Source organism: Pipistrellus kuhlii, unplaced genomic scaffold, assembly GCF_014108245.1.
Source record: "Pipistrellus kuhlii isolate mPipKuh1 unplaced genomic scaffold, mPipKuh1.p scaffold_m20_p_9, whole genome shotgun sequence".
Lineage (NCBI taxonomy): Eukaryota > Metazoa > Chordata > Mammalia > Chiroptera > Vespertilionidae > Pipistrellus > Pipistrellus kuhlii.
Window position 1 is genome coordinate 30,973,821 of NW_023425595.1, and position 27,893 is coordinate 31,001,713.

Here is a 27,893-nt window from a genome sequence, read left to right on the forward strand (position 1 = left end):
AGAAGGGGGGAAAAATGGAAAGGGTGAATGGCATGTACCAAACCACTGACAAGTACAGCATAACAGGACCATCAATGGGTCCCTGCTGCCTGTCACACTTGAGCCAATTAAGCAGAGACGGGGTTGAATCATACATGCACGTTTATTCCAATATTGCCAGCAGGTCATCCATAAAAACCTGCTCTGCACCCCATCATAAGCCAGCAGCTTATATTGGGTAAAAGGACAAAGATTGCATGAGGAACTATCCAGAGGGTATGCCGAATGGGCAGTTAACACAGGTAAGCAGGGGGCTGGGGCTCTTCAAAGGGTTTAGTGATATGCAAAAAGGGCAGAGGTCTTCCAAGAGCTGGCAATTCTGGTTTTTGCAGCAAAGTTGTTAATCTTTCCATGATAATAAAGGAGTATGGGCTGAATTTCCAGGTGAGCTCCCAGGTCCTGAGTAAAGCTGCCAGCTAGGTTAAAATGTGCCTTGTTTAATCAGAATAAAACAACCCCTGTTAATAGAGCATGTTTAGGAGTTCTTACAATTCTAGCAGATTCCCCAACATTCCATTTCTGCCCATATCAGTAGCATGCTTGGTATTCTGATAAGTTCAAGTAAGAAGGAAAGAATTGAAACAAAACTGCCTCCTGGTAGATAGGTTAAGGAAGGACAGGACAGGGCAGGATAAGATAGGACAGGATAAACTAAAATATGAATATAAACTTTGGTGAACACTGTAGAGGACACATTTAAAGTTAGAAATTTATAAAAAAAAAAAAAGAATGCAATCTAACCACTCTGCATATGAGATGCTTGTACAACAAATTGACAAGTGAGATAAAATGGAATAGCAGTTTAGAACATAAACTTTGAAATCAAGCAGCCTGGATTAAATACAACATTACCATTTCACATATGCTGCCTGAACCTCATTTTTCTTTTCTATAAAATATCTAAACGAACATATGTCTTACGGTGTGGCTGTAAAGGATTAAATGAGATAAGGCATACAAAAAAGTTTATTGCAACATCTGACACTTCACAGTGCCTGATACATGTCTTAGCAAATATAATCCAATAGTGTTTTGTTAAAATTATTATGAACAATAAGAGTAGAAGAGGTGTCATTAATTAATATTCATTATGATGCCTAAAAGAGCTGTTTCATGAAACAGAAAACTAAAACAAGAAATATTATTGCTTACCTAGCACCATTCATATTCCCCAACCTCTTATATTCAGGAATCTGTGTGATTTGTTTCTTATTGAACAGACCAGAGTATCAGCTTCAATTAGGAGGCTAAAACCACACTGAAATTTGAAAAGAAACATTTAATGATAAGGAATTGTTAAATATAACCAGAAATTGGAGAAATTGAAGATTAGTCAATAAGGAGTAAAGATGATTCTAAAAATATAAGAGAAGACATAGGAATCTATGTTAACCATGTTAGAGACAGCACAGTCACTGCTCCTAGTTCTTATGTAGAGCAATGAATTAAGAAACAATCTGGGGGAGGTAGTTCTCCTGGGACTGATAAGCAAAACTCTTGACAGAGAGCATTCCCGAGGCTCAACAGAAGGTTAAACAATTTTTGAGGCTGCAAAGTTGCCTAAAGGAAGATGCATAAGAAGCTACTTATTAAGAATTTGCTCCATGGGGTGTCAGTGGAAGCCACTCACATAAATTAACTGAACCCCAGATCTTTCTATAAAACTGAGGATTGAAGAAGTGAGTCATGGGAAAATTCCAGAAGAATAGCACCCCACTGCAAAGCTATCCATGGGGTATAAAAAGGGGAGCTGCTCACAGGAGTTGCTAGCCTGAAATGTTCTGCTGCAAAGGCTGGCACCAAAGGGGCTGAGTGCCTTGCCATAGTCTGGTGCTGCAGAGACAGAGATTTTTGCAGGATCCTGACTAAAGGATCACAACAGAACTAGGAAGAGAATCCTCTTCTTCTAGGGCTTCGCCAGCACAACTTATCATCATGTCAACTGGAATTTTTAAGAATCTACCTCCATTATCACAGAAAAGTCCATTAAGAGTGAGATTTGTAATTGAGAGGCAATCCATTGATAACTAACACCCTTGCATGAGGTAGGTGCTTGACAGTAAAGTGCATAGGTTAAAAAAAAAAAGCAAATAATAAAGCATTATATAGAGGCTTATGAAATCAACAACAGCATTAGGGCAGACTTACCACTGTTTGGATGAATTGTTTTTCCTCTGTATACATATGATAGACTTTATTCAACTTGTTCAGATGCTGGGCAAAGAAGAAAATCTTGTTTTCATTCCCATATAGAAATAGAAAGAGTATTTTGATTACTACCCCTTTTTTTGTTTTGTTTCAATAATGAACATGGTGATGATAATTCTGAATTTCAGGTACACAGTTGGGTTCATTATACTTTTCTCTGCATAGCAAATTTTCAGCACTACTCTAGAAAAGTTTTCTTTTCATTAATTTCCCCCCCCCCTTTTTTTTTTTTTTTTTTTTTTTTTTGCATTCTTCCATTGCTATCCCTTTTTATGTAGTTAAGAACTATTCGGTAGCCAAATAATTTAACAGATGACACCTCACTAAAAATGATGTACAGTTCCAGTCAAGATAGCAGTGTATGTAAATGCAGTATAGGAAACTTCCTATAACCACATCAAAATTACAACTAAACTACAGAATAACCATCATTCTGAACCACCCAAAACCTAGCTGAACAGAAGTCTTATAACTAAGAATATGTGGAAGAAGCCACACAAAGGGGCAGAAATACAAAATTGGCTGGTTCTACTCCCATATATATTAGTTAAAAATTGGGGGTGGAGGTCCCCTTTAGGAGTGAGAAGCTTCAGCCCTACACCAGAAACACCTGCCCAGTGTTTCTGTGTTGGGAAAAGAAGCCCTGATAACTTCTGGATATAGACACTAATGGAGATTGTAGCTGAATGAGGAGGAGGGCTTCTGGAGCCCCAGACATTCCTCTTAAAGGGTCAATGCACTAATTTGCTGCAATTCACTCACTCTTAGGCCCAGCACTGGGGCAGCAGCTTTAAAGGCATCAGGAACACATGGGGAGGAAATAAATTTTCTGGCATCAGGGTAGGGGATGGAAGGGCACCTTTTTCCAGGTAGAGTGCTGGCAGAAGCCATTGTACCTTTGCTGAGCTCTCCCACCACAGAGCTGGGAGGCAGATGACATGGCTGAGTCTAAATCAACATGGCTAACACTGTCCACCCTGCCCTGGTGATTCCTTGAAGCCCCACCCCACCCAACTTGTGGGCCCAAAGGCCTTTCTGGGCTCTTGCAGCCAACTTTCCCAAAAATCTCTCAAATAAGCAGAATCTGGCCTCTGTGTGCCCCATACCTTTCCCTAAGCCCCATTCTCTGCACTAGCAACAACCAGCCTTGGTTCAGAGCTTGGCCTTTCCCAAATCCAGCACAAGTAGCAACCATCTGCAGATCACTTTGGAGCTCATGGAAGGTGGCCCCAAGAGAGACACAGGCAAGTTGCTGATCTTTGCCTGCACTTCCTGGGAGGCCCTAGAACCAGCATACCTGGTGAATAACTTCAGATAATGTGGAAGCACCACCCAATTACCTCCCTGAACAACACACTTAAGGGGTGGACAGGGTGGGAGTCTGAGCTCCACTGAATTGTATTCTGTTCCATGGGGTCAACCCCTGCAAAGAAGATCCTCCATGGTAATAGCCTATCAGCGTGATAATAAATCCTTGGCATTGATGTGGCAAATGCAATCAAGGCTCAACTACAGCAAGAAGGTGCACATAGCTCACATGTGGGGTGGACCTGAAGCTGCACCACTGTGCCCTACAGGACTTCTACTGCATGAAGCCACTCTACCAAGCCCAGAAGACTTAGCAGTTTTACCTGACACATAGAAGCTGACAATCTGAGGAGACAGAATACTAACAAACAAAAACAAAATGTCTCAAATGAAAGAACAGAACAGAATTTCCAGAAAAAGAACTAAACAAAATAAAAACAAACATTCTTCCAGATCCAGAGGTGAAAATACTAGTTATAAAGATGCTCAATGAATTTAAAATGAACTTAATAAATACTCCAACAAAGACATAAGAGACATAACAAAAAACCAGTCAGAAATGAAGAACACACTAACTGAAATGAAGAATACTAGTACATTACAGAGATTCAACAATAGAGTAGCTGAAAGAGATAGTTAAATCATCCTATCTAATAAAAGAGTAATATTCAAATTAGCCATCACCCCATTATATCCACAAGCCACTCCCACCAGTCAATCAGGAACAAGTATGCAAATTAACCCAACAAGATGACTGTGGCCTCAGAGAGAGCAAGAGAGAGGCTTGAGTTACCCGGTAATGGAGGAAGCCAAGCTTTCCACACTCCCTGACAGGCCCAGGCCTCCACTCCAGGCTACAAAGTTTTAATTACAGAAGATAAATAAATCCCAACAAAAATGGTGGCAGCCAGGGAGCTGGAGAGAGCAGGAGGCTAGGGTTTCCTCCAGTGATGGAAGAAATCAAGCTTCTGCAGCCCTGGCCTGCCTTGGCCTCTGCTTGTGGCTACAAAGTTTCAAATATAGAAGATAAATAAATCCCCCCAAAAAATGGCTGCCACCTCAAAATGAGCAGGAGGCTTGGCTCTGCTCCAGGCTACAAAGTTTCAATTATAGAAGATAAATAAATCCCAGATACCAGGGCCTCCACTTGGGTTGCTGGGGGGGTGGCTGGACTGCAAAGTACCACAGGTCCCTTGCCCAGGCCACCCCATGCCCCAAGGGAACCCCCATCTAGATTTAGGACACCTTCAGGGCAAGCCAGCTGGCCTCCACCAATGCACCAGGCCTCTATCCTTTCTAATAAAAGAGTAATATGCAGATTGACCATATTGGCTGCCCCCATGTGGCTAGAAGATGGCCACTACAAGATTGCCAGCAGGGGAGGGCAGTTAGGGGTGAACAGCCCAACAGAGGAGGGAAGTTGGGAGTGATTGGGCATGCAGGGAAGGGCAGTTGGGGAGGACCAGGCCTTCAGGGGAGGGCAATTAGGGGCAAACAGGCTGGAAGGGGAGCAGTTAGGCATCAATCAGGCTGGCAGGGGAGTGGTTAGGGGGTGATCAAGCTGGCAGGCAGAAGCAGTTAGGGGCAATCAGGAAGGCAAGTAGGTGAGCAGTTGGAAACCTACAGTCCTGGATTGTGAGAGGGATGACCGACTGCCCATTTAGGTGAGATAAGGCCTAAACAGATAGTCGAACATCCCTCGAGGGGTCCCAAATTGGAGAGGGTGCAGGCAGGGCTGAGGGAAACACCCTCTTACCCCCACCCCCTTTAGTGCACAAATTTCAACTGTACTGGGCCTCTAGAGTACTAGAGTCTAGTTGGAACATAAAGAAACAGAAAACACCCAATGAGCTCAACAAAAAAGAGGGAAAATGATAATAGTGTAAGGAGTTTCTGGGACAACTTTAACCATACCAACCTTTGTATAATGGGGTGCCAGAAGAAGAAGAGAGAGCGCAAGAAATGGAAAACCTATTTGGACAAATAATGACAGAAAACTTCCCCTTCCTGGGTTTTGTTACTTAATTTCTTAGAAAATCTTTACAAATTTCTTTATCTTGAAAATGAGTTAAATTTTATTTGATAACATTTTGTTAGCCTATTCTGTAATTAGATTTTATTGGCCTGAATTAGCTTTTATTGACCTATTCTGCAATTCTTTGGGGACAATTTTAAATATGTATAATACTTTATATATTTATACTAAAAAAATTAAATGTGTGTTTTAGTATAATTAAAGAGAGATTTAGTTGCCACCTCTTTTGAACTTTTTTCTTGGTTTTCATCTTTCATTTAGTGTTTGTCATTTTATTATATCTGGTTTTTTTTTTAATTTAAATTGTCTCACATTTTCTTAGATATAGAAAACTATCAAAATTAAATAGGTAAACTCCTGTGTTTATGTCATAGTTTAATCAAATCATACAAATCCTAAGGGAAATGTATTAAATACCCAGATGGCTACAGTTAAACATATGCACCATGTACTAGTAATATAATATTTGTTATGCTTCTAAATTATGGATAATAATGTTTCAATATTTTAATTATGATAATAATACATTTATTATCAATATAAATAGAAAAAGTATAAATATGTCATAAAGAATATATAAACAAAGAAATAAAATAATATACAATAAAGGACTCATTCACAAATTTAATAATCATAACTCTTAAACTGAAATTTCAAGTCTACTCTGGATTTGTGCTGAATAAATTATCTCCCGGGTTAGAGTATCAGAATCTCTGAACACACATTCTTTGGATTAGACTTACAGAAGGTTCTTAATTCTTTAGCCACCCTAAGGGCTAAAATGGTTGGCCGGACTTATGCTTAAGCAGGTCTAAAGCAAACCTGTTTTATGCTTCTTTGAAGAAAGCTGGGGTTGGAGGTGAGAGAGTCAATGGATTACTTCTGCCCCCTGCTGGTGGACAGTTGGGACTACTAGAGAAATTATCTCTCAGAATGTGGCAATATAATTAATTGTTCAAAGTAGTTCTTGTGTGGGTGTCATTAAATAATTAGACTGAAGAATAAGCAAAAACATGGACTGTCTTAAAAGCATCAACAATGTTTTCTAGTCAATATAATTATAAAGACGTTGAATTTTAGACCCAAATTCTTTATCTATGCCTTTAGGGCAGTGATCTGCAAACTCATTAGTCAACAGAGCCAAACATCGACAGTACAATGATTGAAATTTATTTTGAGAGCCAAATTTTTAAACTTAAACTATATAGATAGGTACATTGTTATTAACTTAATTAGGGTACTCCTAAGCTGGCATTTGCTTAAAACTCAAGGGGCCAAAGAACCGCATGTGGCTTGTGAGCCATAGTTTGCCGACCACTGCTTTAGGGTAAGCAAAAACTATTGGTCATTAATCTATCTAATTTGAAAAATAATAATATATGGAATTATATCCAAGAATAGAAATAAAAATACAGGTGCCTGGACATTTGGGTCAGTTTGAATTTTAAAAAAATAATAAGAAAAAAGTCCCCTGAAAGTATGATGTGTTTAATTTGATCCCATATGTGCTTTCTAAATGAACATTACAGAATTTTAGATGAAGTACACAGAGGGGGTATCAGAATCTTATTATTTCCCCAGACTCAAATTCACTGCTTCTTATTTTGTTTATTTTATTTTATTTTATGCCAGGCATTGTTCTGGTTGTTACAAATTTAAAAAAAAAAATTATTATGCACATGACTTTGAGGTGCCATAACACAGCATGATGTTTGGGGAAATGTTGGCCTTTTTGTTCTCTCTTTTTTAGTGCAGGTGGAGCATATGGTGCATCTGACATATCTGAACATTTTCCTCTTGAAATCTTCATTGATTTGTCTCATCAACACTATCCTCTCCTGACTCCCATCCTACATATTAAAATAGAACTTTAAAAAAATTCCAAGATTTATTGATCTTCAATTGCTAAAAGGTTGATACTCTCTGTGGAGGCACCATAAAAATTTGTGGTTAGTTTGAAGAAGCCTGAAGGAGAGTTATGTGCTTTTCTTTTATATATATATATATATATATATATATATATATATATATATATATATATATATATTTTTTTTTTTTTTTACAGAGAGGAAGGGAGAGAGATAGAGAGCTAGAAACGTCGATGAGAGAGAAACATCGAACAGCTGCCTCTTGCACACTTCCTATCGGGGATGTGCCCACAACCAATGTATATGCCCTTGACTGGAATCGAACCTGGGATCTTTCAGTCCACAGGCCGATGCTCTACCACTGAGCCAAACCGGTTTCAGCTGTGCTTTTCATGTATGTCTACATTTTTTGATTCTTTTGTCCTCGATTCCAGGGATTTGTCTATATGTCTGGGCCAGAATTATAGGAATCTTTTTTGAATTCTGAGTGTTGTACCCACGGTTAGCAAGGATTCCTTTGGCAGTGTCTGTTTTATATGTCATCTAATCCTTATATTCAATGACCCAAGACTGGTAGAGTGTGGCGATAAGGATGCATGTGGCATTTTTACAATGTATTTGTATTTATCTTATTTTTGTACCTCTATAATTGTGCAACATTTATAAATATAAATATGTGTTATCAAAATATATGGGAACATGCTTTAGTTAAGGGGTTTTCTAAAAAGTGATGGTTGGGATGCAGAGGGGAAAATTTAGGACTGTTGTTTTTTGTTTTTTGTTTTTAGCTTACTATTATGAATTTATTATAAAGGATAAAACCCAGGAACAGCCAACTAGAAGAGATGCACAGGACAAGGAAAGACTGTTTTACAAAAGGAAGCAGCGGTTGAGGAACTTTTCCTCAACCTCTGTCTCCTCCTTGTGAAAAACCGTCTTAGGCAGAGAGAACATTGGGAGAGAAGTCTCATAAAAGAAGGGAAATGGTAATTTTGAAAAAATAAATGTTTAAAAGCTGACCAATTTTTTTTTAAGGGCAAAGAAATTTCATTTGCTGGAGAAAATGTATTAAAATAGTGAGCTAAGTTGTCTAATGTTGACAGGGACAAAAAGTACTGTTTTAGTAATAGTGATCATGATAGGAAATAAGTAGGAACTGTTACAATGTTGTAGCAATAGAAAATAATTCAAGAGTGTTACAGGAAATGTAGAAAAATTATTTTTTATGAAACACTTTTTATACTCTACTTGGACAGGTACATTCAGAAGAAGATTAACCTGAGGAGCTGCCTGATGAGATAAGGCTAATATGCCATGATACTGTAATGACTGATCAGCAGGGCTTGAGGGGGTTGGGGCCAGCTGGGTCTGAGACTTGGCCAGTGGGGGTGAGGCCGGCTGGGTCTCGATCTGGCGCAATTTCGAGGTGCACATGGGTGGGCCAGGACTTGACTCTGACCTGTGGCACAACCCAGACTCTGACAGGAGGGAGATTTTCATATACATTTTACTAATTTTCTTTCGACTCTGACAATTCTATTATAGAGAAAGGGCAAATAGCAATATTACAATATTTCCTGTAATTCATTCCCTTTTAATGTGCATGAATTTCAGGCACCTGGCCACTAGTATAATAATAAAGATGAGTAATAGGTCACAAAAGCAAGCCAGAATCTGAAGTTACTTTCACACATTGAAATAATTAACTCAAACAGGAAAGCCAGTATGGACTTTTAAACACCTGTCTACTTCACAGGAGCCTTTAAATCTTTTGCGAAGACTTTCAGGGCCAGAACTTTATTAAGGCAGGAAAATATGTGAAGAAGAAGCCAATCAATTCTACTGCAATAAGGCTTTTAAAATTCTAGACATAGACAGGTATTTTTACATTAACCTTCTGGTCTTTAAAATGGCACATTCTAAAGGAGAAAAAAACAACTTTTATTGAGTTTTCATAAAAGCATATTAGATGAAAACTGGATGGACCCATTGAATGAATGAACAAGTACCCAGAAAACAATGGGCTGATGCCAGAGGGTGTGGGTCTACAACCGAAGTCTCCGTGCCCCACAGGCACAGAGGAGTCCGACATCCCAGAGGAACAGTGCTCCTATGGGAAATCATTCACCAAAGGCCTTGTGTATAAATATCCTTCCCCATCTACCACCAAGGAAGGAAATGTAATTGTTGGCTATGTCATCTGGAGTGGAATGAAATAGAAACACCTTCATTAAATACTATTTGGAGGAAAAATACATCTGGAGGCAGCACAATATAAGAAATGATGGGTATGAAACGACTATTTAAATGCACTTATAATAGTAAATCTTTAAGATTATTCTTAAATGCTTAATGAACTGGAGGGTAGAGGAGGAGAATTATTTTGAGAGCCTCAACTCCCAATTTTACAGCTATAGCATCTCACCAGCATCCTCGAGAAAATATCCCATATCTTTTCTGAAAATTAGTCTTCTACTATAAACTATTTGTTCTTACATGTGGCTTCTAAGTACAGCTCTGAGCCTGCCAGTGGATGAATAATGACTCTTCGATGACATCAGGAAAAGACCCTTCTCTTCCACACAGCAGGTAATATACCTCTAATAGCAATAGAGTTGCTTGGCTGTGTTTTGTCAAGTCAGTTGACTTTTAGCATAATGCTGTTTACTTCAAAATTCCATCTAACTCACCTGAAATTGAATCATTTCCTTTGAAATAAACACTCTTGCTGCCTGAAGACGTATTTCAGTTCCAGAGTGATTGCTTCAATTGCCCTAGTATGAATTTCTCCTCCTTCCATCTCACTGGATTTTCTGGCCTGGAGCAGCAATATCCGTGGATCTCCATCCCCTTCTCTGCCATCTATGCCATGGTACTTCTGGGCAATTGCATGGTGCTGCATGTGATCCGGACTGAGCCCAGCCTGCACCAGCCCATGTTCTACTTCCTGGCCATGCTGGCCCTCACTGACCTGTGCATGGGGCTGTCCACAGTGCACACGGTGCTGGGGATCCTGTGGGGGCTCAGCCAGGAAGTCAGTCTGGACGCCTGTATCGCCCAGTCCTATTTCATCCATGGTCTGTCTTTCATGGAGTCCTCGGTCCTCCTCGCTATGGCTTTTGACCGCTACATCGCCATTTGCCACCCACTACGCTATTCTTCCATCCTAACTAATGACAAAATCATAAAAATTGGGGTGGCAATCTTATGTAGGAGTACACTACTCATACCCCCAGTTATTATTCGCCTAAAGTTCTTAAATTACTGCCATCCCCACATCCTTTCTCACTCTTTCTGCCTGCACCAGGACCTTCTCCATCTAGCTTGCTCAGACATCCAATTCAATAGCTACTATGCCCTGATGCTGGTCATTTGCACACTACTGTTGGATGCTGTTCTTATCCTTTTCTCCTATGTCATGATTCTTAAATCAGTCCTGGCAATTGCCTCTCAGGAGGAGCGACGTAAGTCCTTTCAGACCTGTATCTCCCACATCTGTGCCGTCCTGGTGTTCTACATCCCTATCATTGGCCTAACAATGGTGCACCGTTTTGGCAAGCATCTCTCCCCCATGGTCCATGTCCTCATGGGCAACATCTATATCCTTTTCCCACCTTTGATGAACCCCATCATCTACAGTGTCAAGACCCAACAGATCCGTAGCAGGATGCTCAGACTTTTTTCTCTGAAAATACATTGAGATACTCAGGTCTTTTAAGAAATAAAAAGAGACAACACTAGTAAGTATACAAAAATAAATTGTATTAGAGTTGGAGCTTTAATCCTGAGTCCATGATTCTTGATTTTAAAATGATACTTTAAATGTAATCAGAGGATGACCCATAAACAAATTCCATTTTCATCTATGACCAGAAAATGAGTTGTTCTTGGAGTTGGAAGTGGGAGATTCCATCTGAAACATTTCATAAACCCTATCAACTGTTGCTTTGTGAAAAACAAAACATATGTAAGTTATTTCACAAGTACAGTAACATTCAAGAAAGTGTGTAAGTAGTCAAGTTCCCAAAAATATTTTTTCAAATATTTTCTTTGCAGTAAATTCAAATCCTATGTCTTATAGTTTCAAAAGTGTATAACTTAACAGCTTCTTTAATTCCCTGAGATATATTAATAGTTAATTAATCTTCAAAATGAGAAAAATACCAAACTCACAGGAATATTGTGGTTTCTATCTGGGCCAGAATTGTCCAACCAGAATTTTTCTAAAATGATGGAAATGTTCTATCACATAGAATAAGTAGATCAATAGTTGCATATGGCTACTGAGCTCTTGGAATGTACATAGCACAAGTGGGCAAATCCTTTGCAAATTCTGGTTAACTGTAGTTAATTTATATTTAAATATTAAAAGACCATTTATTAGGCAGTGCAGGTATAGAAATAAAAGAACATATAATCAAATACAGCTTGCAATTCAACTTTTATCACATCCACTCTAGATTGAGAGGCTTACGTTTTGTTATATGTTATATGTAGCTGAAAGTGGATTTTTCTCTGAATCCTTTGCTTTTAAATACCAAACAATGTCCCAAACAGATGAAACTGTGTGCTTAAGACTGACCCTGAGATCATGAAAAAAAGAAATCAGTTAATTGTCTATAGGGATAAAGAGAAGTAATTGTTTTAATCTTCCTATAATCTCTTAGATATACAAGATAGAAAGTATTAACACTCAACAGATTAATGCACTAATTTTACACCAAGAAAGCAAGTATATCTTAATATTTTATATATAAATCTAACATATGCATTTGAAACTTTCATTTAAAATAATGTGTATGTATTTTTCTCCTTTCTGCATTTCATTCAATTAATTAGTTTCTGTTTATTGAATCAAAAGAAAAAAATATTGGCTTAATTTTCAGTACAGACTAAATTTCCTGAACAGACTAAAGTATCTTTGCCAGAAATAAAAATGTAAAATTATCCACAGGATAATTAATTAAGACTTTGAGGTTAGAGCAGGGGTTTAATTAGAAGAAGAAGAGAGTAAATTTTATTAAATCAATGAGGAGTTAGCCAAAGATACCAGAAATAAAGTAGTGTCTAACATGTGGATGAAAAATAACTGTACTCTAATTGCTAATTGAATGGGATTTGTTCTCTTGCTACAGAACCAAAATAACTGTAATTAATTAAGTTATAATAAATGTCAGATATTGTACTAATTTCCCTAATGATGATGGATAACTTCATGGTCCAGATCAGCAGACTGATTCGTGCATTTGGGGATGGGGGGCAGGGTGTGTCCCTCAGCCAAGCCTGCACCGTCTCCAATCTGGGACCCCTCACTAGTGGGATAGGGCCTAAACGGGCAGTTGGACATCCCTCTCACAATCCAGGACTGCTGGCTCCCAACTGCTCACCTGCCTGCCAGCCTGTTTGCCCCCAGCTTCTCTCCTCTGCCAGCCTGGTCACCCCTAACTGCCCTCCCCTGCAGGGTTGATTGCCTCCAACTGCCCTCCCTTGCAGACCTAGTCCATCTCAACTGTCCTCCTTTGCAGGCCTGGTGCCTCCCAACTGCCTTCCCTTGCTGGCCATCTTGTGGTGGCCATCTTGTGTCCACATAGGGGCAGGATCTTTGACCACATGGGGACAGCCATCTTGTGTGTTGGAGTGATGGTCAATCTGCATATTACTCTTTTATTAGATAGGATAGAAGCCTGGTGCATGGGTGGGGGCCAGCTGGTTTGCCCTGAAGGTGTGTCCCGGATCAGGATGTGGATTCCTTTGGGGCGTGGGGTGGCCTGAGTGATTAAATAAATAAATAAATAAATAAACCAAAAATCTTCAGAGATCAGATAACCAAGACTGCAGAGTCCCCAGATTGGAAAGCATCAGAATAAGTAGAGCCTACAGCCTCAACCTATGCCTCCCATTCTTTGTTCGGCTCACCATCAGAAAATCAGATGTAGAGACCAACTTCTATTGTCACTTAATTTCTCACTCTTCTTCCTCAATCTCTTTTCCTCTACTGTACTTTGATTCCCTTAATTTGCTTTTCAAGGATAGGTGGGAAAATAAGTATTTTTCCTTTTATATATTCAAAACTACTGGGAAAAGCTATTCAAAAAGCCATCATTTTTAGTTTCAATATATTTGGATACATAGCATTTGAAATGCCGGGGACATTTCATGGCTCTCTTTCCAGATAATATTCACATGTGTAATGACATACAGCTTCTCTCAGCCAGTAATTACAAACATGTCTAGGTAACTGCCTGGCTGATTTGGCCATTTGTCTGATATTGATCATCCAATCGAGGTCAGCTGATGGTCTGTCATTATATTTATAGGGAGTCTATGCTAATATAGGTGAAAGTAGCTTTCAGGAAGTAGTTATTAAATACTAGCACATCAGGGTTATTTGGGAGGCTCTATTTGAAAGAAGTTAATGAGCAAGTATTCCTTTCTCCACAAATCTCATTTGCATGGAGTCAGTTTTATTTTTTATTTTAATTTTTTTGTACTCATCATTACTACTTTTTTGTTTTGTTTTGTTTTTTAATTAATTTCTTTATTGATTAAGGTATCACATATTTGTCCTTAACCCCTCATTCCACTCCCCCACCCCAACTGATGCCTCCACCCCTCTATTGCTCTTGACCACTGGTTAGGCTCACATGTGTGCACATAAGTCCTTTGGTTGATCTCTCCCTTTTATCCCCATTGCTTCTTTTAATTCACTCTACAGAAAACAGAAGAATATAACAACATTAATCATTGAAGAGACAAAAATGTTGTTGTACCAGATGATATACATATATTTACTAGAGGCCCAGTGCACAAAATTCATGCATGGGGGGTTCGAGGGGAGGTGTCCCTCAGCCCAGACTGCACCCTCTCTGGGACCCTTCAAGGGATGTCCGACTTCCCATTTAGACCCAATGCTACCTGGATTGGGCCTAAACGGGCAGTCGGATAGCCCTCTCACAAATCAGGACTTCTGACTCCCAACTGCTCACCTGCCTGCCTTCCTGATTGCCCTTAGCAGCTTCTGCCTGCCAGCCTGATCACCCCTTAACCACTCGCATGCCAGCCTGATTGATGTCTAACTGCTCCCCTGCCAGCCTGTTTGCCCCCAACTTCCCTCCTCTGCCAATCTGGTCACCCCTAACTCCCCTTCCTTGCTTGCCTGATCAGCCCCAACTGTCCTCCCTTGCAGGCCTGGTGCCTCCCAACTGCCTTCCCTTGCTGGCCATCTTGTGGTGGCCATGTTGTGTCCACATGGGAGCAGGATCTTTGACCACATGGAGGGAGCCATCTTGTGTGTTGGAGTGATGGTCAATCTGCATATTACTCTTTTATTAGATAGGATAAAGGCCTGGTGCCTGGGTGAGGGTCAGCTGGTTTGCCCTGAAGGTATGTCCCAGATTAGGATGGGGGTTCCCTTGGGGCATGGGGTGGCCTGTGTGAGGGACTTGTGGTGGTTTGCAGGCCAGCCATAGACCCAAGAGGAGACCCAAGCGGAGGCTCTGATATCTGAAATTTATTTATCTTCTGCAATTGAAACTTTGTAGCCTGGAGTGGAACCAAGCCTTCTGCTCGCTCCATGGTGGCAGCCATTTCTGTTGTGATTTATGTATCTTCTATAATTTAAACTTTGTACCCTTGTATGGAGACCTGGGCCTGTCAAGGTATGTGGAAAGCTTAGCTTCCTCCATTGTCAGGGAAACCCAAGCCTCCCTCCGGTTCTCTGTGGCCACAGCAATCTTGGTTGGGGTTAATGTGCATACTTGCTCTGATTGGGTGGTGGGTGTGACTGGTGGGTGTAGCAGAGTGATGGTTAATTTGCATATTACTCTTTTATTAGGTAGAATTACCTTATCTTTTTAAATCCCATTAGTATTGTGGAATTTGTATTTATTTCCTTTTTCCTCCAACTATAACCCACATTAAAGCCTTTAAAATGTGTTTCAAAGGATAAAAAGGATCTGGACTCCTCTGATGCTATGTGACCACACTCAAGAGCCTAAACATTTCAAAGTAATTAAGATGACAGAACGCAGTTTTAGGAGCCTTCTAAGAACCATACAATTCTTCCACAGGTGGCACTGAAAGCTAATATTTGAAAATGTCTCCATGTACTCCAGTAGCATGAGTCTCTGACATGTAAAGGGAACTTGGTATTTAATTGCATGTGATTATTTGAGTGTCTGAGAATGCTCTTCAGAGGAGCAACTGAATAAATCATAGAGGATGAGAAAGCAAGTGTGCTTCTCCCTTAGGACTATGTACCAGCTTGAGGCTATGTCTTTTCTAGGAGAAGAATAAAATGCAATCCTCCAGGGGCTGAAGATGCTCCTCCTGAAAGATGCCCAAAAGAAGGTATAAATAGGGAGTTTCAGATTCCTATTTGTGTTTTGAAAATCTTGCTTTTAATTTTTTTCTCTACTCATCTTTCAGGATCCTAGAAAATAAAGGTAAGTAAACTGAATTATGCTTAGTGAAGATATATAGAACAAGACACCAGGAGGGGAAAAAATCAGGAAACTGTAGAAGCTACTCATTCTTTCTGGATCAGAATCATCTCGCAATTTCTTTAACCCTATGATACATCGGACGTGACTTTAATTCCAAATTTCACCTGCAATTGCAGTGTCTCTTTGTGCTCTTTTATTAAATGGGCCCTCTGCAAAGAGCACAAATACATGTGTTTTTCATTTAGAATATGTTAATGTAATGGTTGTTTTATGTGTTGTTGTTTTTTGACATGCAGATCTGAATGTAGTGCTTGTATACATTGATCTTATATCCCAGTACATAAAAACAAGTCTCAGTTATTTAACAAGTTTAGCAGTTAAAGATAAAGTATATATACAGGGTATCTCAAAAATTTATACAGTGTATACACTACAAATATAATTACAAAGGTAGTGTTTTGAATATATATATAATGATTTTCCCCCCATAGAATTTACTGAATATTCATTATACATCAGGTGCTGGGTTAGAAAAAGCTGAAACTCAGATATTTAACTCCCTTTTCTATAATGAAAATGTTACATTGGTGATAGGGCAACAGTACTCTATATTTAAGCCCAAGTGTCTATTATCAGTATGTTAAACTTTCTGTACCTTATAAAAGTAAAATTACACTTTTGGGGTAAAAATTACCAATTGGTATCATGTGCTCAGTATGGGAAAACAAGTCATGGATTTTATGGATATCCTAAACCACTTCAGTATCTGTTTAATGGCTCATAAGCCTAAAGTCCAGAAAATGAAATTTTTAGTCTTAATGATGGTAATTTTGTTAGTGTTCTAATTGCATATGTTGTTGGCAATAGAATCATATTTGGTTTACATAGTGAACATCCCAAAATACTAACTTCAGAGTTGATGCTTTAGGTGCTTGTCTTTAGATATTTTACAAATAAAAACTGAACCACAAATTAAGTAACTTTTAAATGGCCATGCAGCCATAATATGACTTGGTCAGCATTTAAATTCAATTCTGTGTGGCCCTATAAGCACACTATTTGTATTACCACACAGTTCCTCGTGCATTTATTAAAGATTCAGTCAGAATATTCCATAAGTAATATTATAATATAATGCTACAAGGAGCCCCAGGCATGTAAATTAGGTAACCACATGTGATAATGCTAAAACCTAATAAAACAAAACAGATCACTGGTATCCCAGATGACCAGTAGAGTTGGAAGAACACTTGCAAAATTTATTTTCCTCCCTCCCATCTACGTTTCTGTATTTCTTTCTATTACTTAGACTCTTATATCCCCCATCTTTTTTAAAACTCTTTTTTGTTGAAAGTATTACATATTTCCCCTTCTTCTCCCACTGACCCTTTCTAGCCCCATCCAACTTAATGTCCTTATGAAACCTCACTCACTGTAAGCCCCACCTTCACAGCACTACACTCACATATATGGCTCTGTCATAGGTCTGTATAAGAGTACTCAAATTATCTTCTCTATCACTCCCTGAAGTATCAAAAGCCCATTAAAATTTTCAAACAAGTAATCATAGCTGTATGTTAAATGGTTATACAATTAATCTATATAATTAAAGTAGATCCATATATTTATGCATATCAACATATTATTTTAAAAGAATTACACTGAAGCTTATATAAAAGAATAATGGGATGACCATTTGTATATTATATGTTCTATTTTATAACAAAAAAAAAACACACAGAGGCCAAACTTTTCAATCATATAAAGAAAGGAATTACTATATTGAAGACCCCATAAAAGTAAAGGTAGTAGAACTATACTGTACAATGATTAATGCACTGGACTGCAGTAAAATCAAGAGATAAAGAGGCAGTCATTCTGAAGCCTATGTACAACCTTAAAAAATAAGATATTTAGCTAGCTTTTATTTGAGAATTGAGACTGAGGGAGCCATTTGTCACCCATTTATTTTGTACCTATGTCTACACGTTGATTTATATCTATGTCTACATGTACACAAACACACATACTAGTATAGAGCTTATCCTAATATTGTATCTCCTAGCCTGACTTTTCACCCAACATCTCCCTTCTTCTGTCTACATTCTTTTCAAACTTATAAAAATAGTAATTAATAAATTTTCTTCCCTTTCTTTTTTGAAAAACTATAGACTTCTGCTTTATAATGTGAAAGCATTAAGTTATTTGCTGCTATGGTAGTCTTTAGGAATAAAAAGCATATTGTCTGATTTTTATTCAGTGACCCAAGTGGATTAGAATGATTTTCCTTCACCACATGCTAAGCATATTCATTTAAGAACCCAACTCAATTTGGCATTTAAAATAGTTTTTAAGGTCAGACCTACAATTTTAAGGGATGTATTGATTGGCAGACAGGGATCAATTAATTCTCCTGTGTGGCCTCAATGACTATCACAAGGCTTAGCATCAAATCAGTTTTTACTCAATGTTGAAAAGGGCATATGGCCCATATTTCTTGAAATCTATTTTGTCAACACCTGTTCCTTTCCTCTTCCATAAGCAGTATAATTCACTTTCACATCTGTCTGTGTACTCAGGGATGAAAATTCAATGACATGTTTATATCTAGTTTTATTTTTATAGCCAGCATTGAGTGGTCATTAAAATCAGAGCTTTCGAATTTACCCTGCCTGATTTTGAATCTAGTGGGACCGGCAAAAGGCTGAAGGTCTAATGGATGTTTTCTTTTTTCATCAATAGAAATAATAACAGTATCCATGTCATGGATTACTGTAAAAGTCTTTTTAATAAGCTATCATGAAAATTTAATAAGTTAATATACATAAAATACTATGACATATTAAGAACTTATGAAATGTTAACTTTTTTTTTTTCAGGATATATTTAACTCTTCCATGGAAGGAGTCAGAGTACACTTTTAGGCTAGTTAATCCATCTCATTATTCTTTCACAGAGAAGAATATATTGGGATGAAAGACGATTTGATCAGATATCATTCAGCCTAAGGTAGTGCTTCTGAATCCTCAGTCAGCCCCTTTCAGTAAAGGTACTAGGTCTGGAGTATGCAGCCACAGGTGGTGCCTACCTTTTACAATCATACCGATCCCCAGGATATATGGTATGTCTTGATTGGAATCCCAGGACTGGAAGATTCGCACACCTGGATCTCCATTCCTATTTGTTCTATGTACATTGTGGCAGTTGTAGGCAATATCTTTCTAATCTTCTTAATCACGACTGAGTGCAATCTCCATGAGCCCATGTATCTCTTCCTTTCCATGCTGGCCTTAGCAGATGTCCTGCTCTCCACAGCAACAGCCCCCAAGATGCTGGCAATCTTCTGGTTCCATTCCATGGACACATCCTTTGGTAGCTGTGTATCTCAGATGTTCTTCATACATTTCATCTTTGTGGCAGAATCTGCTATTCTCTTGGCCATGGCATTTGACCGCTATGTGGCCATCTGTTGGCCACTGAGATATACCACAATCCTAACCTCCTCAGTCATTAGGAAGATTGGCATAGCAGCTGTGATCAGGAGCTTTATCATATGCTTTCCATTTATTTTCCTGGTATACCGACTTACATATTGTGGGAGAAATATCATTCCCCATTCCTACTGTGAGCACATGGGTATTGCTAGATTGGCATGTGACAACATCAATGTCAACATAATTTATGGTCTGACTGTGGCTCTACTCTCTACAGGACTGGATGTAGTGTTTATCATTGTGTCCTACACAATGATCCTTCTCACAGTGTTTCGGATACCTTCTTGGGCTGCCAGATGTAAGGCTCTTAGTACATGTGGTTCCCACATTTGTGTCATACTTATGTTCTATGCTCCAGCATTCTTTTCATTTTTTGCCCATCGCTTTGGGGGTAAAATCATCCCTCACCATATCCACATTCTAATAGCCAACCTCTATGTAGTGGTGCCGCCTATGCTCAACCCCATTATTTATGGGGTGAAGACCAAACAGATTCAAGAGCGAGTAATTTTGCTTTTCTCCCCCATTAGCACATGTTGTTAAAATAAAGAATACATTAAAAAGTTAAGGATACAATTATCATATGACCCAGCAATCCCTCTCCTGTGCATCTAGCCTCAAAGTTTGAAAACTTTCATTCCCAAAAATATATGCACCACAATGTTCATTGCAGCATTATTCATGGTAACCAAGACATGAAAAAAACAAAGTGTTCTATGGCAAGATGATTAGATGAAGAAGATGTGGTACATATATGCAATGGAATACTACTCGCCATAAAAAGAAGAAATACTGCAATTTTCTACCATATGGAAGGATCTTTAGGATATAATGCTAAGTGAAATAAGTCATACAGAACAAGTTAAAAACCGTATGGTTATACTCATATGTGTGATATAAAAATGAAAGCTAAAAATAAACAAAGAAAAATAAACAAAACTCATAGACTCAGACAATAATATGGTGGTTACCAGAGAAAAGGGGGGTTTGGGCAGTAGTAAAGGATAAAGGAGGTCAAATACATGTTGATGGGAGAAGATTTGACTTTGGGTGATGGGTAAACAATGCAACATACAGATGATGTATAACAAAATTATATACTTGAAAATTTTAAGAGGACATCTATAATAGTATCAACAATAAAAATAAAGTTAAAAAACAAAAGCAATCAAGAGCTCTGATGGTAAATTCATTTAGGTCACTAAAATATAATGAAATAAAGACACATATATAATCTTATTAACCCATATTGCCCCATTAAATTTAGTTTAAAAAATGTATTTTAATGAACACTGCCTTTATAATTATTCAAAGCATATATATATATATATATATATTTTGGGGGACACTGTATTTTGGTTCTCAGCTGGTAAAATGGATTTATTTTACTAACCTCCTTATTGGCTTGATAATTAAATTAAATATGTCATATAATGTATTCAATATTTACTTAATATTTATTTGTTTTGTTTTGATAATGGTGATATTTTTTCTAAATAAATACATTAAAGGACCTAATCCACCAGACAACCTAAGCCTGTTTTCAATAATCCTCAGAAAAATGTTTGGAATGGGTCACCATCCTAGATACTGAAGTCACATAAAATGTTGATAGAAGTTGCAGCAGATAAGAAGTTTCTGGCCTAAGAGGCATGGCTCAGAGGTTCAGCATTGACCTAGGAACCAGCAGGTCATTGTTCAAATCCAAGTCAGAGAACATGCCCAAGTTGCAGGCTGGATTCCCAGTTGGGAGTGTGCAGGAGGCTGCCAATCAATAATTCTCTCTCATCACTGATATTTCTGTTTCTCTCTCCCTTTCCCTTCCTCTCTGAAATCAATAAAAATGTATTTTTTAAAAAGAACTTTCTGATTCAAGGGCAAATTATTCAAGGAATGAATCAATAGATTAGAGCATGATAACAGAACTCCCGATTAAGTGGCCTTGAGCCATTTTTTTATGCTCCCATTTGGCAATAGGAAAATAAGAAATGCTAATTTCATGTCCAGAATGTATAATATAGGAACAAAATATGATTGAATTTACAGCCTTAATTTTAAAGAAATCTTCAGGTCACTATCTATGCTTCACTGCCAAATTCAATATTACCGTTCTGGTCCGGAAATTTTTGAAAAAGACTTTTATTGTCCTACTATTTTTTGACTACTAAAGCTTCAGCTTATTAACAATGTTTAAGGGAGACAATGCCACACAAAATGGAAATGGAGCGTTCTATAGGGCCTTAAGGACATCTGACATACTTTTTCAGATAGGATATATATTTTTAAAATGAGGGTGCTGAAACTTATCTAAATAAAGCAAGAAGAGTCCAGCCAGGTAGCTCATTAGGTAGAGTATAGTCCCCATACTTCAAAGTTGCTGGTTTGATCCCCAATCAGGGCACACATACAAGAATCAACCAATGAATGCAATAAATCCTTCTCTCTCTCTCTCTTGCTAATATTTGCATATTTATTCTTTCAAATAAATATTAACAACCAGCTTGTATAAAAACAGAGCAAACTACTAAATATAAATGATAAAAACCATAAACTACTTAGAAGAAAATATAGAGGTACATCAAGACATTAGATGTAAAAATAGATTCTTAAATGTGACAAAAGCATGAGCAACAAATTAAAGAATAAACTGAATTTTTTCTACATCTTAAAATTTATTTTTATTTAAGTATAGTTGATATGCAATCTTACATTGGCTACATTTGTTTCAGGAATACAATATAGTGATTCAATACATTTATCATTTACAATATAATCAACTCACTATTCTGTTAATGAGCAGGAATTTAAAAACATAACCATCAGTTAGATGTGAATTTATATCTATAAAAAAAGGAATAATTACATCAATGAAGTATAACAAAACAGAAATGCAGATCAAAGAGCAGAATACATAGTAAGTAGATTTTATTTCTATAAAAATCAAAATAGAATATGCAGTCCTCAAAATGGTTGAAGAACAGACTACAAATTAATACATAGCATTGAATAAATTATTTACATATTTGAGAATTAAACAAAACCCTTATCACCCAAGTCCTCAAAACAAACTCCAAATGAAGTTAAAGTTTTTTTCTTCCCTTTCTCATCTTTGTCTTCTATTGCTCTTTTTCACTATTACTGTTTATATTTCTCTTTTATTATTATATTCCTATATCATTTTCTATCTGTATCTACTGTTCTATTTCTTCCTTTATTACTGTATTTTTGACTTTGTGTATGGGATAGCTTAAGAATGAAAAGTATATGTCATAAAAATATGTTAAATTGATTACATAAAATTTTGTATGACATTGTGTGTGACAAAATAAACAAAGTTGAAAGACAAGAGAAAGCCATATTGAAAATATCTAAACTATAAACAATTTCTCTACATCTAAATTACAATTTAAATTTTTTAAAATTAAATTTGTGTTATTTTCCTTTTTTTGTATATGTATTTATTTATGTATAGTTCTCGGCATGCCTTTCAGTGAGACTCGTTCTTTTACCTTCTCTAGAGTCTAACTGAAGGCTCTGAGAATAATTAGTCATGATTCATTGCTCCTTTAGGATCTGTTTCCTCTTGCCTTCCCTACCAGTCAGCCAAACACATATAAGTAGATGTAGAAACTGTGCCTTCAGCCCAATTAGAAGGAAACAGCAAGAAATGGAGTACGTGGATGGATGTGCCTGCTCTCAGTTCCACTTGGATAAGTATGTATCTGATATCTAGGATTAGCTAACTATAGTTTGCCTCTTGATACTGTCTTGTACCATTTTGAGAAAACTAATTATAAACATCTCAGATCTACATTCAGTGGAATTATGGTAGTAGCATTAAAGTGGAAGTATTTAACCAAATAAATTGGTAACTGATACAGATCAGGGCATTTTTCACCCAGAGATCTACTTGTGAAATATTTATTAGTACTCCACTGGTTATACCTAACCAAGGGTCCCATCCCATTTAAGAGGAAGAATTCACTCTCACTCATCATTACCATTTCTGAGCCCCATTCTGAATTCCATTTCTGGCCCCTAATCTTAATCTGAGGTTCTGTTACAGTTAAGTAGAGTTTTAGTGAAATGAACTTGTTCACAGATAAAGAACCCCAGCTCTGAATATCAGCATCATGATCCTATTCAGCCTGTGAGACCCTGATGGTTTTGGTGTTGCATTCAGCTCTGACTCCACATTCCAGCAGGAGATACTGACACTCCTGCAAAGCACAGAAAACCTTTCCCCATCGTCCATGGATAGCAGGTGGAGAAAGAGTGAACTGGTAAGTTAAAAAAAAAAAAAAGACATTGGAAAAAAGTGGGAGAAACTATCCCAGTTTTCAAATTTATTATTTTTCTTATTTTGTGCATTGACTATGTAACATGGCCCAAATATAATGATAAACAATTTTATATATATAATTATATATCACTATTTTTGTGTTTCTATTGAACACCTGGATCTGAGATATGTGACACCCCCAAGATCACATGTATATAAAATGTGAGAACCAAGAATGCTCTTTACTACTATTTTTGCTACTCATTCACTCCTGTACAAACTGTAGAAGGTTACCAGGTTCTTTAGTCCCTTGTTTTCACATGAAATCATAATCTTTGTGCTCATTATCACTGCCTTTCACTGCCATAAATGACACAGCTTGAGATTTTTATTACTGCCTTCTGTGTTTGGCATGTAGCCCATGTGGGAATACTCTTCCACACATCTAATCAGATTTCTCTTTCATACACTGTTTTTTATGCCCCCTTCTATCAGAAATAAGTTTTTCATCTCTTTAAAAAAATGTCTTAACTATGACTATCAGGAGCTCTGAATTTAATGTACAAGAACTGACAAAGTGATATATATTTTCCAGTCTTCAAGTGCTTCCCAATATCTTCAAGTGAAGTCTCACTATGTTATTTCCAATGGTTCCATTGAATTCACACCTGCAACATTTACTCTCGTTGGTATCCCAGGACTGGAAGCAGAGCACATCTGGATATCTATCCCTTTCTGCCTGATGTACAGCATCATCTTCATGGGAAATGGCATCATTCTACATATCATCCGGGTTGACCCAGTGTTGCATCAGCCCATGTACTTTTTTCTGGCCATGCTGGCCTTTGTTGAACTTGGGGTCTGTGCTTCTACCATACCTACAGTGCTAGGCATTTTCCTCTTTGGCATTCATGATATCAGCTTTGGTGGCTGTCTGTTTCAGATGTTTTCCATGCACTCTTTTACCATTATGGAGTCAGGTGTCCTTCTGGCTATGTCTGTAGACCGCTTTGTGGCCATTTACAGCCCACTGCAGTACACAACCATCCTAACAATTCCCCGCATCACTGGGATGGGTGCCACCATTGCCTTGCGAAGTGTGATGCTCATGTTACCACTGCTCTTTCTCCTGAAGGGTCTGCCTTTCTGTGGTCACAACATCCTCACACACTCTTACTGCCTCCACTCAGATCTGATCAAATTGCCCTGTACAGACACTCGCCTCAATAGCATCCTGGGTCTGTTTGTTGTTATTTCCACATTTGGTTTGGACTCATTGCTCATCGTAGTTTCTTATATGCTGATTCTTCACACAGTACTGGGAATAGCTTCTGGGGCAGAGCGGTGGAGGGCACTCAACACATGTGTGTCACATATCTGTGCTGTGCTTGTGTACTATGTTCCCATGATCAGCCTCTCTTTGTTGCACCGCTTTGGACGGCATTTACCTCCACTCCTGCAGACTATCATGGCCAATACATACCTCTTCTTCCCACCTATGGTCAACCCCATTGTCTATAGCATCAAAACCAAGGAAATTCGCAATAGCATTGTTCGTACACTATCAAGAAAGAGGAATGATGTCTAATCAAACAGACAATACCCTAAGAACACAGGAACTTGGATCGGACCTAGTGCCTGGATATTAGCATTGCTAATGGGAAGAATTCCATAGTTTCTTATTTCTTATGAATGAGCTATATGCTTTAGTAGATGGAGGAAAGTAAAATAGTCCCCCCTTTCTCTCTGAGAATAAAGAATCTCATTAGTTTGAAGTAAGTTTATCAAAAGAGATGTGGAACCTGGTTTTATTCCCTGGTAAGGACATTATTTGTTTATTGAGTCTTTGAATATAAAATTCATTCTTATCCCATTGAAAATAAGTAGAATGGTTCCTGGGAGGCTTTTGCTTCCAGATATGTTCAATTTAGTGATATATATTTGTGAGTGAAAAGAATCAGGACACAAAAGAATATGTATTGTATTATTATCTTTATATGAAGTTGAAGAACAAATGTAATTAATTTAGTGTCAAAAACAACAGAACAGTGGTGTTTGATGGGTGTAGAGGTGAGGGAATGATAGGGAAACACATGAGGAATTTTTTGGTCTGATAAAAATGCTCTATGTTATATTGGATGCAACTTACAGGATTGTATCCATTTGTCAAAATGGTACTACTAAAATTTATGCATTTCAATGTATCTCAATGTTACCTCTAAACTCATAAAAATAATCAAAAGACTAGTAATAACAATAGAAATAATCATCAGGTTACATGGTGGGTGGAAGTATAGAAGATACAAGAATGGCATAATGTTGATCATTGTTGAAGCTAGATGATGGTTAGACAAAGGTTCATTATAATAATCTGTATACTTTGTACATGTTTGACATTTTTAAATAAAAAATAAAAACAACATACTAGTGGTGATAATATTAAATCTTTATTGAATATGTGCCATGAACAGAACTAACTTATTGGTTAGAATGATTTGGTTGGAAAATGATTTGACTTTAGGACACCATTTTATTTTTAATGAGCTAAGGTTAGAAAAAATAAATAGCAATCTGAAATAAGCCCATGCTTTTGTATTAGTCTTAGTTAACACAAACCACTAGTAGACATCTTCTGGTCACAGAAAGGTAGTTAGGAAAGAAAAACTTGAGATAACTCTTCTAGATAGGGCTTGCAAGGCTAATTTGTTGTTGTTTTCCCAAATTATTTTGACTTTCCACAAACAGTGAGTATCATCATAAACCATAGAGTTTTGAATGATTTTTTAGTGAACAAAGTAATTAAGAGAGGTTCCCGTTTTGGAATAAATGATAAATTTATTCCAAATTAAATGATAGGTGGCATAATTTCTCTCTTTTCTATTTTTATCTTATTCATTTAAATTATTGCATTTTCTATTTTTATAAATCTATCTTTGAAAGTGCTCAATTGAATGGAATCATTGAAATGGGTTTGGATATGTTTTAATAGCCTTGTCTTTAATTTAAAATATATATATATTCACACACACACACACACACATATATATATATATTGACTTTTAGAAAGAGGAGCATGGAGAGGGGGATAAAGAGGGAGAGAGAGAGAGCAAAACATCAATGTGAAAGTTCTGTTGCCTCCCACACATGCCCTAACTGGGAATCAAACCTGAAACATGGGTATATGTCCTGACCAAGAATTGAACCAGTGACTTTATGATACATAGGACAATACTCAACCAACTGAGCCATACTAGCCTAGTCTTTTAACTTTTTAAAGTAATTCAAAAGCCTTTTGATAACAATAATTATTGGTAATCTCCAAGACAATTCTGTAAATTAGATCATATTTATCTCATTATACAAATTAAAAAATTAAAAAAGTTACATACATTTATCAAGATCACATAAAGAAAAATGGTTTAAAGATTAAATATAATGGCCCTGGCCAGTGTGAGTCAGTGCTTAAAGCACAGTTCATACAGGGAAGGGTCTTGGGTTCTATTCCAGGTCAAGGGGTTACAGGTCTGATCCCCAGCCCTTGAGGCACATGCAGAAGCCAATTGATGTGTTCTCTTACATTAATCTCTCTCTCCTTTTTCCTGTCCCTCTCACTCCCTTCCACTCTCTCTAAAAATCAATGGATAAGGACACATATGCAATACCTTAATCAATAAAGAAATTTAAATAAATAAATAAATAAATTTTTAAAAATTAAAAAAGTAAAAAAAAAATCAATGGAAAAAATATCTTTGAATGAGGATTAACAAACAAATGAACAGAAATTAAATAAAATGATGCATATAAAACAATTAGCATAGTTTTTGGTAGAATTGTTCAATAAGCACCTAGATTTTATTAAAGTCATACTTTTCTATCAAATCTGATGAATATATTAATCCCAAAGACAATTTTCACAATGCCTGATAGTAATAGCTCTATATCTTAATTTGAAGTTCCTTTGATCATCATAATTAAATTAATAAAGTAGAATTCAGGTAGAGGAACATGTCTATATCTAAGAAGACTTTTAGTTTGTTTGTTTGTTTGTTTTTGCAAATAGGGTTGGCAGAAAAATAACAGCTTATAAAAAGAAAAGTTTTGAATGTTAATTTCTCTTCATTTAGCGTCTAGGGAATAAGAACAGAGGAGAGCAAGGAGATGACTGGAGGTTGTAGAAATGATTTCATGGATATTAGCTTTGGATGAACCCAAAGG

At 37.3% G+C, this 27,893-nt stretch overlaps 3 protein-coding genes across 3 annotated transcripts; all 3 read left to right on the forward strand.

The window, feature by feature from the left end:
* The first annotated feature begins 257 nt into the window (after window positions 1-257).
* Window positions 258-11,158, forward strand: LOC118713221 (olfactory receptor 51V1-like). Its single transcript, XM_036427621.1, is given in 3 exon segments — window positions 258-281; window positions 10,197-10,227; window positions 10,230-11,158. Coding segments are annotated over 3 exon segments (984 nt in total).
* Window positions 11,159-18,967: 7,809 nt separating this feature from the next.
* On the forward strand, window positions 18,968-19,939 carry LOC118712944 (olfactory receptor 52Z1). The gene has a single exon (XM_036427223.1). The coding sequence runs from the start codon at window positions 18,968-18,970 to the stop codon at window positions 19,937-19,939; it is 972 nt and encodes a 323-aa protein (XP_036283116.1).
* Window positions 19,940-23,649: 3,710 nt separating this feature from the next.
* Window positions 23,650-25,266, forward strand: LOC118713222 (olfactory receptor 51I2-like). Its single transcript, XM_036427622.1, has 2 exons — window positions 23,650-23,679; window positions 24,274-25,266. The coding sequence occupies exons 1-2, from the start codon at window positions 23,650-23,652 to the stop codon at window positions 25,264-25,266; spliced, it is 1,023 nt and encodes a 340-aa protein (XP_036283515.1).
* Window positions 25,267-27,893: the final 2,627 nt, after the last annotated feature.